This window comes from Sarcophilus harrisii, chromosome 1, assembly GCF_902635505.1.
Source record: "Sarcophilus harrisii chromosome 1, mSarHar1.11, whole genome shotgun sequence".
Classification (NCBI taxonomy): domain Eukaryota; kingdom Metazoa; phylum Chordata; class Mammalia; order Dasyuromorphia; family Dasyuridae; genus Sarcophilus; species Sarcophilus harrisii.
This window is the reverse complement of record NC_045426.1, coordinates 403688466-403701285: the sequence shown is the minus strand read 5'-3', so window position 1 is coordinate 403701285 and position 12820 is coordinate 403688466. Positions and strand designations below refer to the sequence as shown.

The 12820-nt window shown below is 34.4% G+C and overlaps 1 protein-coding gene across 1 annotated transcript in view; it reads right to left on the bottom strand.

The window, feature by feature from the left end:
* Positions 1 to 3279: 3279 nt before the first annotated feature.
* Positions 3280 to 12820, bottom strand: part of OTULINL (OTU deubiquitinase with linear linkage specificity like) — a 40567-nt gene continuing 31026 nt past the window's right edge. The window contains exons 2-8 of the mRNA XM_031946136.1: positions 12075 to 12234; positions 11939 to 11970; positions 11735 to 11826; positions 9521 to 9670; positions 8556 to 8684; positions 5742 to 6011; positions 3280 to 4798 (exon numbers count right to left, since the gene is read on the bottom strand). Of these exons, the coding sequence (XP_031801996.1) occupies positions 4619 to 4798; positions 5742 to 6011; positions 8556 to 8684; positions 9521 to 9670; positions 11735 to 11826; positions 11939 to 11970; positions 12075 to 12234 (1013 nt within the window). The 3' untranslated portion in view covers positions 3280 to 4618. The remainder of the gene's footprint in view (positions 4799 to 5741; positions 6012 to 8555; positions 8685 to 9520; positions 9671 to 11734; positions 11827 to 11938; positions 11971 to 12074; positions 12235 to 12820) is intronic.

Sequence of the window (12820 nt, the reverse complement as noted above, 5' to 3'; positions counted from 1 at the left end):
AACCAGAACAAAACCTTACTCCTTACCCAGTGCTTGTGGCTAGAATTTTATTAAAAGCCATTAAGCAAGCAGTACAATTATCTGGGACAAGACCTGACAAGATATATACCTTTTATACTAATACACAAATTAATGTGTGGTGTGAGACCATCCCAGAGTGGCAAATTTTATTAGCCACGGCTCCAAATTTTACACATGGGTCTCCATTAAAGATAACCAGACTATTATATAATTGGCGATGGATTCTTGAAGAAAAGGTTTCTAAAGTTCCTCTTAAAGGACCAACTATCTTTACAGATGCATCCAAACATAATAATTGCCCTGTATACTTTTGTGACTTAACTATAAAGAGAGTAGTCAGAACTTCTTTTCAGTTCACTCAGCAGAATGAATTGTATGCAATAATTCTGGCTCTAGCTTATTATCCAGGAGATATAAATATGATATCTGATTTGGCCTATTCAGTAGGTGTGGTACAAAGAACTGCCACAGCCCAAATAAATTTGTAGCCTTTAATATATATCAGTTCTTTAAGGAACTTCAAGAGCAAGTGAGGAAGCATCCAGGTATGATTTATATCTTTCATGTCCATTCTCATAGTGGACTTCCAGGTCCTATTTTTGATGGTAATTCAAAGGCAGATAGCCTTCTAACCATGTTGGCCAATACTCCTTTATTTCAGGAAGCCCAAGAATCTAATTTTAAATATCATCAGACAGCTCAAACTTTACATTTACAATTTGGAATAACAAGAGAGGAAACTAGGAGCATAGTAAAAGCCTGGACAGCTTGCATTCCTTTCCACGCTCCTACACTGCCTCCAGGGAAGAAGGCTCATGGTTTGAGACCCAATGAAATTTGGCAAATGGATGTGACCCATTATAAATCTTTTGGTTGTCTGTCTTTTATCCATGTTGTGGTAGACACTTTTTCAGGATTCACTTTTGCAATACCAGCAGCAAAAGAGACAGTCCGAGGGGTCACTGAATTTCTTATACAAGTATTTGCAATTATGAGTGTGCCACAAGCAATAAAAACAGACAATGGACCTGCATATACTTCTAAACATTTTGCACACTTTTGTGCACAGTATTAGATTTTACACACCACTGGCAGAACTTTTAATCCTCAAGGACAAATCCTCTACTATTGTAGAGAGGAGAGATGGAGACATTAAGACACTCCTCCAGAAACAAAAAAAAGGGGGGAGCCACAAGTAACCTTAGAGAACTTCTAAATCTAGCTCTTTATACTATTAACTTCTTGATTTTTGACAAAGATATAGACTCTGGCAGACAGGTTTTATCACCCACCAGAAGGGCAGTGTCCAATGCGAGCAGCTCCACTATCTTTAGATAATCGCCAGGTAATGTGGAGAGACCCAGAAAGTGGTGAATGGAAGGGACCAGAGAGGTTAACTGCTTGGGAGAGAGGGTTTGCTTGTATCTGCACAGATAGAGAAGGAATCAGATGGGTGCCAACAAGGCGTATTCACTTTGTCCATCAGAGAGAGATGGAGCAGACCCTTGAAACAAAGGAGAAGACCCAAGAAACATCAGGTGGTTCTGTCTCTCACTATGCCCACCACTGAAAGAGCCTAGCAGTTATGGTGTTTGACTCATGGACATCAAAAATTGTTAGAGTTCAAAACCCTCAGGAATCATTGGAATCCCTGAGACATAAAAAGATTCTTTGTAGGACTTCAAAACCCTCAGGAATCATTGGATTCTCTGAGACATGATAAGATTGTTGTAGGACTTCAAAACCCTCAGGAATCATTGGATTCTCAGAGATATGATAAGACTGTTGTAGTATTTGAAAACCCTCAGGAATCATTGCATTTTCTGAGAAATGATAAGACTGTTGCAGAACTTCAAAATCTGCTGGAATCATTAGATTCCCTAACACATAAAAAGATGGTTGCAGGACTTCAAAAACTTGTGGGGATCATTGGATTCTCTGACACGTGAAGCAATGAACAATAGATTGGTTTTGGACTATCTCTTGGTTGCTGAAGAAGGCGTATGTGTGACTGTTGTTTACATACCCTCCTTCTAGGACTTCTGGAAATCTTTTACAATACCATGTTGATTTATATTGTTTGTTATATCACTACTTGCATGTACAATTTTTGTTTGTTGCACTACATTGAGCCTGCATTGGCTGTAGGAAGAGTCACCACTAATAGCCTGTACATTATTGCTATGTGCTTGTGTAATACCTCCCATGCTGATGGGTTGTGCATACTTGTTTCTAATAAGACCCTCCAGCCCAGAAACTCACTAGCAATCCCCACTTCCCTTTGATTCTTTTCATCTCCCTCCCTGAGAAGTCAGGGATGGTGTGACCACCTGTGTTCTAAAACAAAAGAAAGCGGGGGATGTAAAGGGCTGAAACTCTTGAGTTGATGCAGTGAAGTCGGTTTGACCACTTAAGACTAATTATCAATTGGACAATACTCTATGAGCATGTGCTTGGGGAATGGCCCTTCCCACTATCCTATACTGGCTTGATAATTGCTGTATACAGAGAATTGTAGGGGGGACTAAGGGGTGGAGTAAGACTAGCCAGAGTCACTTTGGTGGTAGACAAGGAAGAAGGAGGTCATCGAGATTCTGCGTCCATCCAATTCAATCCTACCTCTAAAGACCAAGAATAAAGACCAAGGATTTTTGCTTATCCTGACTCCAGCTGATTCTAAGGTATCCAGGGTGCTAACACACCTGGATCATCCCACAAAGCAACTTGTAAACTACCCCCTTTTGGAAAAATCCTAGATATGAGCCTACATTTAAGTTTTCTAAAATTAATCTCCAGGATACCATGGTGGGGGGGGGGGAAGGTGTTGGCCAAGCAGTCATTAAAAAAGGAAGCAAATCCCCTTAAAATTGGAAGTTAGGCTCCCACAGGACTGAATATAGTCTAGTACTTGTATGTGGGCTCAGAGCAGATGGGTTCTTTAAAAAGATGGGAACAAACATAGTTCCCCATGGACCTAGAAACAGTTCATTAATATTATATCAAAAAACATTATTTGGGGTACTCCTTTCAGAATGAGAGATGCTGATCCCTGTGGTAAGATTTTGTCTTTTCAATAGTATGTAGGTGCTGGAATAATTGAAGAAAGTGAAGACTAATACAAATCAAGGGGTAACTTAAAAATTCTGAATTCCTAGTTTTAAAACCTTAACAGAATGTGTTGCCACTACTTTTTAAATAATGAGCAGTATTGCTATATATACAGAGAATAGCTAATAATTTACTGTCTCAGTCAATATCCAAAGATAAAAAAGCATAGGTTTAGTAAAGTCAGCGAGTTACATCACACTAATATACACTTCAAAATGACTTTTTAGATAGAAAGAATTTTAAAAGTTCTTAATCAGAATCAAAAAAGATATGAGCAGCCTTAGAGATTACAAAGTTAATAGAATCCAATCCCACAGATTCTATATATTAAACTGGATTATATGAAATATAAGGAATATAAATCCTCTTGACTTGAACTTTCTATTGTTAAGGTAGGAAACAATAAACTACACAACAACTTATGAAATATCTCTCATGAGTCTTAGTTTTTTTGAAAATATTACATTAAGGTTCTTTTAACGATGGATGTGACTTCCATGCACATAGCATTTATTAACATATTCTTTTTCTTACATGTCACAGTAGCTATTCCTCACTCTATGTAAGGAGGAATAATTATGTTGAGTCCTCATACCTTTCTTCAAGTGAACAACTTTGAAGTAGCAAATATTTGGTAGAAGGTTTAACTTAAAAATTTACATTTTTTGAGTATAATGATGATATTTGATACAGATGGCAGAGAAAAATGGTGTCATTCAAAATAACATTAAATACAAAGAGAAACTTCAAAAAGCATGTAATTCCCCATTAAAATGCATATGATATATAACAGCTTGACATTTCAGAAACAGTACAGTATCTGTATCATGTTTGCTTCAAACTATGGAATATTTAATAGAAAGATTCATTTTTGTACATATAATGTTAAATCAATTAGATCCAGCCACAAAAGTTGAAAATAATATAAAAAGCTTCATACAACATAGCATAAAAGTAGTTTCCCCACTTGCATGCTCTTTTTTTCCCCTAAAAAGTCAAGAAAATGCTTGTAGAAAACCAAGTACCATGGAGATTCTGGATGGACGGAGATGCTAATGCTAAGGTCATAGCAATTCATAATAAGCAATGGAAAGATTTCCAAATAATATTTTTCTTTTGCTGAGGTTATGCTTAACAATGTCCCAATATTTTTAGATTGCATACTTGTAAAAAGTCAGTTTTTCTACATTAACTGTAGACCTATTTTTTTGATCAACATTCTGTGCCATTCAAATGTATTTTGAACAGCCAGATCCTTTATGAACTAGGTCAAAAAATTCCGATAAATCTAGTTCTCAGTGTCTTTTTGAAGAAACCATACACCCAAGAGAACAACAAAGGTATTATCCATCACAACATCCCTATAACACCAGAAGGGGAAAGAAAAGCATTCAGTTCTTTTAGTGGCCAGACATAAGCTTTGGTTTTCATGCAACATTTTATTTTAAGCATGTTCATTGCTATTATATACAATAGTACCAATTCTATCTCATACTTGAAAGACAGGAATATGGTAGTGGCGGTCATTTTCAGTCAGAAGGCAGATCTCAGGCCATTCTCTGTGGCGTTCTTCTGGATAGTAGACTTGAAAGTCTCTGGTATTAAACTTAGACAGTCTAAACACTTTTATTCTGACTTCAAGAGAGTGTCCAAGAATCAACATGTCAATCTGGTAGAAAGATGAGAGAAAGATTACAAAAGTACAATATTATCCAATTCCTGTTCTTCCACCACAGAGGAGGAAAACATTTTAACAAAGCAATCTTTTTATAGTCCTGTACATAAGACTAAGTCAAGAATTAGGAGCAAGCATCCAGAATTTATCTTAAACTAAGAGTGAAAATTATAAGAATAACTCTACATAACATGAAGAGATCACATCTTTTTTGCAAGAAGGAAAAGTGTATGGAATAAGGATAAACAAGCGGTGTAGAAGATGCACACAAAAGATGAACCGTCTTTCAATTAGTTTTAGGTCAACTTATAAACAATTAATATAGGAAAAAAAGATTTCTAAGCCTTCTAAAGGGGAAAAAGAGTCAAAGAGGAGAGAAGGGGAAGAACAAAGCAATAAATTTTTAAAATTTTAAAATAAATAACAATACAAAGCAAACAACAAAATCAAACTTATTTTGAGTATTACAAAGGAAAACAATTTTTGGTCAGTTTCTGTTATGAGAATATAATATTTCATTTGATAAAAAACATTAGAGATTTTTGAGAGACTCCTCTGTGAAGGATCACAGATGAAGCATGCCGTGGTTATAGATCTGAGTAAAAATTTAACTGTCATGAGATAGCGAGATAAAGTATCTTTTGTCTTTTATTATAAAATCTTTAAAATCATAAAGATATTTAACAAAGCCTTACACATAGCAGTAGCTAAATAAATATTTGTGGACGTGATCAATCTGAAACTTTTCTTTGCCTGACTAGGCATATTTGTCACATATTGTGATTTTTTTTCTTTTTATATGGGTAAATAAAAATGCAAAAGAAAAAAAAATATGTTATTTGAAAAAATTGGTTTAAGAATAAATATTTGTTGAATTGAACTGAACCCCATGCTACCTTAAATATTACTAGTACCTTCTTCTGACATTGATATTTACCTGTTGTAATCCACATGTATCACCTATAAAATTCAGGTGATTCATCATGAAACTTAAAGGATCTGAGGATGTTTCCCTGGAAAACAGGAGGCGATAGAGACTGGGAATGGCCTTTTCACTCTTCACTTGTTCATATACTTCAATAACTTGATATAACATGATGAATTTTAAAGCTTCATATAGCTTGTATTCCAGGCTCTCATCAGAAAAAAGGCTGTTACACATGTTCCCTCTCTTGTGCTGGTCCTTAATACCATTAAACTCTGTCCACTGCAAAAGAAATTTAAAAATAAGCTTTAGAAGGATTACAAATAATATTAGATATTAGAAAGACGAGACTATCATCAGCAGTCCTTAAATATCACCTAAGTATATTATAGTACTCTGCCAAGTCATGTACTCAAGGAGTTGAACAGACTCTGACCTCAAGGAGTTTGTGGTATAAGTCAACATTCCCAAATCACTCAAGCTTAGTTCATAAAACAACTTAATTTACAAAACACCCATTGCTATGTAAAGGATTACGGGGATCTGATCCTTTTCACTATTATTCAAAAGAAGGGAAAACTCTCAATGAAAGCATGTTTTCATGGTTCTCATGTCAAATTTCATGTTCTCAAATCACTGAATGTTGCCACATAAATTTAATTGTGTCCAACTGTCCAGAATTGAATTCTACAAGCATTCAATGTGGAATATTGAGTAGGAATATGAGTAGTGGAATGTGAGTAGGATAGGTCTTAATGAAAAGACTACAAAGCAAAATTCGAGGGGAACAAAAGCCCATTTGGTGAAAAATATTTCCTTCCCCTAGGTTCCCCACCAACCTGCCTTGGAGTCCAGACCCCTCTTGCACTTATTTTTAAGTTTCTATTCATATCACTAATGAGCTAGATCAAAATTGTGGGACCCCACTTTCCTAAAAGTTATAGTTAAGATGCACGCAAGTACTTATTACTTGGATAGATTATTTAGTTTCGGCACATTCAGCCCTAATGGTTTTTCTTCAAAATGAGGAGGGAGAAATAGGTAATTTCTATATTTCCATCTAATCCTAAAGTCTATGATTCAAAGGAGAGAAATATGATAGATAAATCACATAACTATTTTAAAAAAAAAGGCAGTAGGAGGGTAGACTGGAAAGCTAATAAACTTCATTTAATTTATAACCTTGACTTTGACTGTTGGAAACAGAACCAGCCCATGTCACTATAATTTGTAAGATTATTGCTCTATGGATTGTGATACAGTCTATATTATCTGGGATTGAACCAATGTCAAATTAATTGAGGCTTTACAGAGGGAATGTCCTCTGCAAGATAATATTTCCCAATTTGAGATTTAAAAAATATAGTCAATGTACTCATGAGGCACACTTTACTTAAGTACACACCTTCAACCCTCTAAGTTAGGCTACTTTTTCCTTAAAAGTTTTGGAAACTATTTGAGAGAATTGAGTTGCTCAGGGCACAAAGGCTTAGGGCCACTGCTATACCTTCCTAGTTACTTAGGTACAAAACAGTCAGGATATAAGAAGCTAGTGTTCCTCTCTGGGGCTTCAGATCACAGACCAGCAGCCTGAACAAGACTGGAATGCTGTGAAAAATTGAATCTCTGCTTTATCCTGGATGAATATCTCTTCCTTGCCCTGAGCATCATACCCCTGGTATGGCTAAATAAGTTTCCTTTTGTTAGCTGTTAGATTAGATCATGAGTGTTTCATTCAATTCCAATTTTGGACCTAAAGTGGCAAGAGACCAGCTTGATTCAGTCCCAGTCTAATACAATATAAAAGAGAGACAAAGCCACCTAAAGACAAATAATCTTACATTCTTTCTAGTCTTCTGCTCATGTATACCATGAGAAACTGAACAGGAATTATCAGAACATACATCACAGAGTGAAATGGTTAAATCAGTACAGAATATACAAATCTAGTATCAGTTGAACTAAAAAAAAATGTACAATTAAGTATTTATATAAAATAGCAAACATATAAATCTATCAAAAATCATCTCCATATAACAAAAAATGGAATCCTTGTTGATAATCTTAAAATTATCAGACAATTATCTAAAGAAAGAAATTCATAATGGAGTCAACAAATATTTATTTACAATTCTTCTTAAACTGAGAGAGATGGGAGAAGTATGGAAAGGTGAAAGAGGAGAGGAAGAAGAAGAGGAAAACAGAGAGAATGGAAGACAAAGGAGATAGCAATAGGTAGAGCCAGAGGGAGAGTATCAAAAACAAGACTGGTGAACTGTATTTGACTAGATAAAGAAACAAACAGAGATAGAGAAAGAGACACGCAAGACAGATACAACCCCCCCCCCCCACACACACACACAGAAAAGTCTGTAAGATAGGTTCCCCTTCCCCCCCACCTGCACATTGGAGCAGAAAAAGGACAAATAAAAAATCAGCTGCATAATACTCTGAATACCTCCCAGAAGGAAAAAGCCCTGACTTTTTGGGCTATTCTCTCTCAACTACTTGAAAGAAAGGGAGGAAAGAAAGGGAGCAATACTAGAAGACTGTTCTTGTCAAGATACTATCTAGAAGGGAAGAGATCTGTTCAGCAGTGGTAAAATGGTAAAACCTTGCACATGTTCACACTTAGTAGGAGGAAGAGATGTGAACCTAGACAGGAAGATAATAATGGATGGAGGAAACTCTTTTCTACTCCTTTAAATGCAACATAAATTAACAAGTCTGAGATCAGGAACAAAGACAATGAAACTGATGACAGAAGTGAGACATTACTACTTCTAAATGTATTTTCCTCTTCCTAATCTGTTTCCAAGCACTTACCTGACTCTTTAATAATTCAACACATTTACGTAATTTCCCAAACACATTTGGGCCTGTATATTTCTCGGGGCCAAAGCTGTATTGTTGAATCCAATTACAACCTTGCGAAAAGAGTAGCTTTTCAGGAAGCTTCGGGGGGAAAAAGTTATAAATGCTATGAAAAAATCAGTATTTTGTCACAAATAAAAGACACAACAAATACAAACTAGAAATGATTATTTCCAACTATAGTTAGCCAAATTAAATAACTGGCTGTAACTCAAAGATATAGATAGAACATTATTTAAAAAAAAAAACTAAACTTTTTATAATTCTGTACAAGATATTCTTATTTAAAAATTTTACAGGTTCTAACAGTTCAAATATAACAAACAAAAAATGTATAGGTAACAGATAGAGTTCCTTTCATTAAAATAGCTTTAATAAAAGCTATGGAATGATTCATCTTAACCAAGCAATTTTAAAATAAACAGTAATTTTAAATGAGTAACTTTAAAGACATGATACTATACTTTTTCTCACATTTTCTCTATCCTTAAACATCTTAGTTTTAGTTCAGCAAAACAAATGGGTATTAGAAAAAGGAATACTTTTAAAATGGATTCTCACTAAGAAGAATTTAGAAAAATTTTGCCACTATAAGGGTTATGAGAAATTGTGTGTGTGTGTGTGTGTGTGTGTGTGTGTGTGTGTGTGTAAAAGAAACCACATATAAAATCAATCAATTATCTAATTATGGATTTTAAGGAAAAGCCCAAACAAGATCTTTCTGGAATAGTTTGAATATAGTTTTACGTAGCAGCCCAGGAAATGGATTAAGTAGAATCTCTCAGGGTTCTTTTTAAACTTTGATCATTTTTTTTTTTTATAAAAAATATGGTAGTTGAAGATGTTTGTACTACAAAATTTCATTTCACAGAGGACTATACTAGAAGTATTTTTTGACTTAAAACATGACATCCTACCTTTACAATGTCTTTTTCTTTCATCCAGGATGGAAGAGAGAGGCCCTGGCTGAGTATCTGAAATAGAACTGATCTTAATGCATCATAATTATCTCCTTTGACTTGCCGAATACATTTAATATGATGACGCCAAAAGAGTTCCTCATAAGCCTATTAGGAAAAAGATATATTTTTGTAATTCTGAAGGAGAAAAATCTAAAGAAAGGAAATACAGTCAAATTTAACTGTGGAGATCCAAATAGAAATAGAAAAACTTCTTCTAAAAGCCAAGCTATTATTTCACATTTGTATTTTTCATATTTCAATGTGAAGGGATATTATTTTTGTTGTTGCTTGTCTGTGTCTGATTCTTCTTGACCACATTTGGGATTATTTTGGTGAAAAAACTGGAGGAGTTTGCCATTTCTTTCTTCAGCTTATTTTTACAGATAAAAAAACTGAGGAAAACAGTTAAATGGCTTGCCCAGGATCACACAATATTTGAGGCTAGATTTGAAATCTTGAGTTTTCTTGACTCCAGATTCATTTGCATAGATTCCATATCATGTAATATTAGAAAGAAAGTAGAAAGCAGGGACCATGAAGTATAATCTATATATAATACTGAGAACCAAGGTATCATTACCTATATGTTAAAAACAAAAAGAGTAATTAGGGAAAAGTTTAGAGCAAAAGCAGATAAGCACAGTACCATAAATATCAATGTTATATTGAAGTGATTTGACCTAATATTAAAAAAGGAAATGAAACAACTGGAATGAAAATTAATTTGGGAGGTAAAAAAGAAAATGTTAAGAAGAGGTTTAAAATCTCTTCAGAGAATTCTCCCTGCCCTGATTTAAAAAAGCCCACCCACTATACTCTATATGTCATTGGGCTATTAATGGCATCTAATTTTGCCATTAAAGCTAAACTAGTTTTGCTAATATGTTTATTTAGCATGACTTCCACATTCATTATGAGATAAGGAGACCCTTATACATAGATGCTAATAATAATCAATGCTAATAATTGAATTTCTTTGCCTGGTTGGAAGGAGAGGATTATTTCTGGGTGTTAATTATGCCAATTTTTGAAAGCAAAACATATTTTCTATAGCTTCACTGGTCAGTAGGACAGATTTTAACCAAAATGCCCAAGTGCTTCATTCTCTTATAGCTACTGAAAAATCTGTTTAGTTATAGGCTACCATTGTAACCACTTGAACATTTATCCTCCATTACCTCAATTTCTCTTACCAAAGGACTTATGTTTACTACACATTATATATATTTCAAACAGATCATAGACCAAAAGATTTTACTTTATACAAAGTAAAAAAAAAAAGGCTTTTTTCTCATCTTAGTTTTAGAAATTATAAGAAAGTGTTTCATTTATAAAAACCCAACAGCTAAGATTCTTTGTATACAATGACCTTGTGTTAAGAATTATATCCACATTCTCTAGCACCTATAAAAAAATGAAAGAGGCTCAGTTCAAGGGCTCAGAAATTTAATTAGATTCAATGAAATTGCATTTATTTAGCACCTATTAGGTATGTGTAATAGAAGCTGAAAATGGGAAGATAAAAATGAAAGAATCTCTGCAACAACCTTATAGTCCTACTGGAATAAGGAAGGGGGTTATAATATTTACTCAGTAAATATCTAATATTAACTTCTCCCTGTACTATGACATTTTATCTCCCAACTTTCCAATTCTACCCAATTGGTCACTAGGCCTGGGATGCACTTCCTCCTCATCCCCACCTTACAGAATCCCTGATTTTCTTCCCAGTAGACTTTGAATGCTCCTACCTAAATCAGGCTTTTCTAGATCACTTCAAATTCCTTCTCTCTTCTTACTTTGTATGTACTTCTCTGCTTATGTGTATTATATTACTCCCCTTGCCCAGTGTTTCCTAGAAGGCAGGAACTGTTTTGTTTTGCCTCTGTGTCCTCAACATCTAGTAGGTATTTAACAAATGTCCACTGAATTATGATGAATTTAGCAAACATCTGTTAACACTGAAATTTCCTGAATTATAGAACCTAATTTAAATGGATTATTCTTAACAGCAACCATACCAAAGTAGTAGCTTTAGAATATGTTAGAATGAATTAACAATGTATGACTCAAGGAGTTTTAAAGAACAAAATAGCAGGTATTTTTAAGTACTCTTCATTGGGCTTGACAATAAAGAAAGTTCTTCCCTGTCTTTAAAAATAGCGATACCTTCCTCATCAGCTTGGCTCGGCTTGTTTCTCCTTTCCATTCTCTTGCACAATAACCAAGGAGATCAACTTCTGCCTCCACACTGAGGTTTTCTAAACCAAATTGAACATAAAAGGCTATTAATTTTCCTTTTCTTCTTCCCTCAACTTCCCCCTCCTTTCCCTTCCATAATAGGAACAGCAGAACTGTGAAAAGCATATTTACTTTTGAATTTTCTCTGCAGGTATCCACTCCACCTGAAATGTTAAAAAAAAAAATTAGTGTTAGATGATGATTTATAAAAAGTATCTGCTTCAAAAAAAGGCATTTAAAAAATAGATAAAATGGCAAAAGAACATACCATTTCAACCGATGTCCTAAATATAAAAATAGACTTCTGAAGTAGCAGAGGGTGGCAGCAAGAAATGATATGCCCAACATCACTGGTCCCTTTACTGTTCTCCATGCGACATCTAAAGCTTGGTTTGTAACTGCTGTCCAAGGTTGAATTTTATGGTTTCCTATAATTAAATAATAGATGGATGGATGGGTGGATATAAATAGAAATATATGACTTAGTCTTTATGTTTCATTTTTTCAAGAGATCATAAACTTCTCTTCCATAGTATAGTAATTACTAGGAGGAACAGTAGATACAGTACTGTGCCAGAAGTCAAAAAGATCCATCTTCCTGAGTTGAAATCTGGCCACAGACACTTACTAGTGGTAATGACCTTGAGCAAATCACTTAACTCAGTTTGCTTCAGTTTCCTCATCTATAAAATGGAGAAGGAAATGACAAACTACTATAGTATTTTTGTAAAACAAAAACAAAAACAACCAAATGGAATCATGAATTAGACATGACCAAAACTACTGAACAAAAACACTAAAAATATTTTAAAGAGATTCAGCACTTTTGATAAAAACATGCCTTATATGTTCTGTTGGTTTTTGAAATCTCACATGTATTAGCATCTTCATTCAGAAAATGTCACACTCCAAATTACAAAGGAAGCATTTTTCCTGCTGCTTTGCTCTCTAGAATAATTTCCTTGTATATGTTTGAATTAATATAGGTCACTTTATAGGCAACTTTAAAATAAG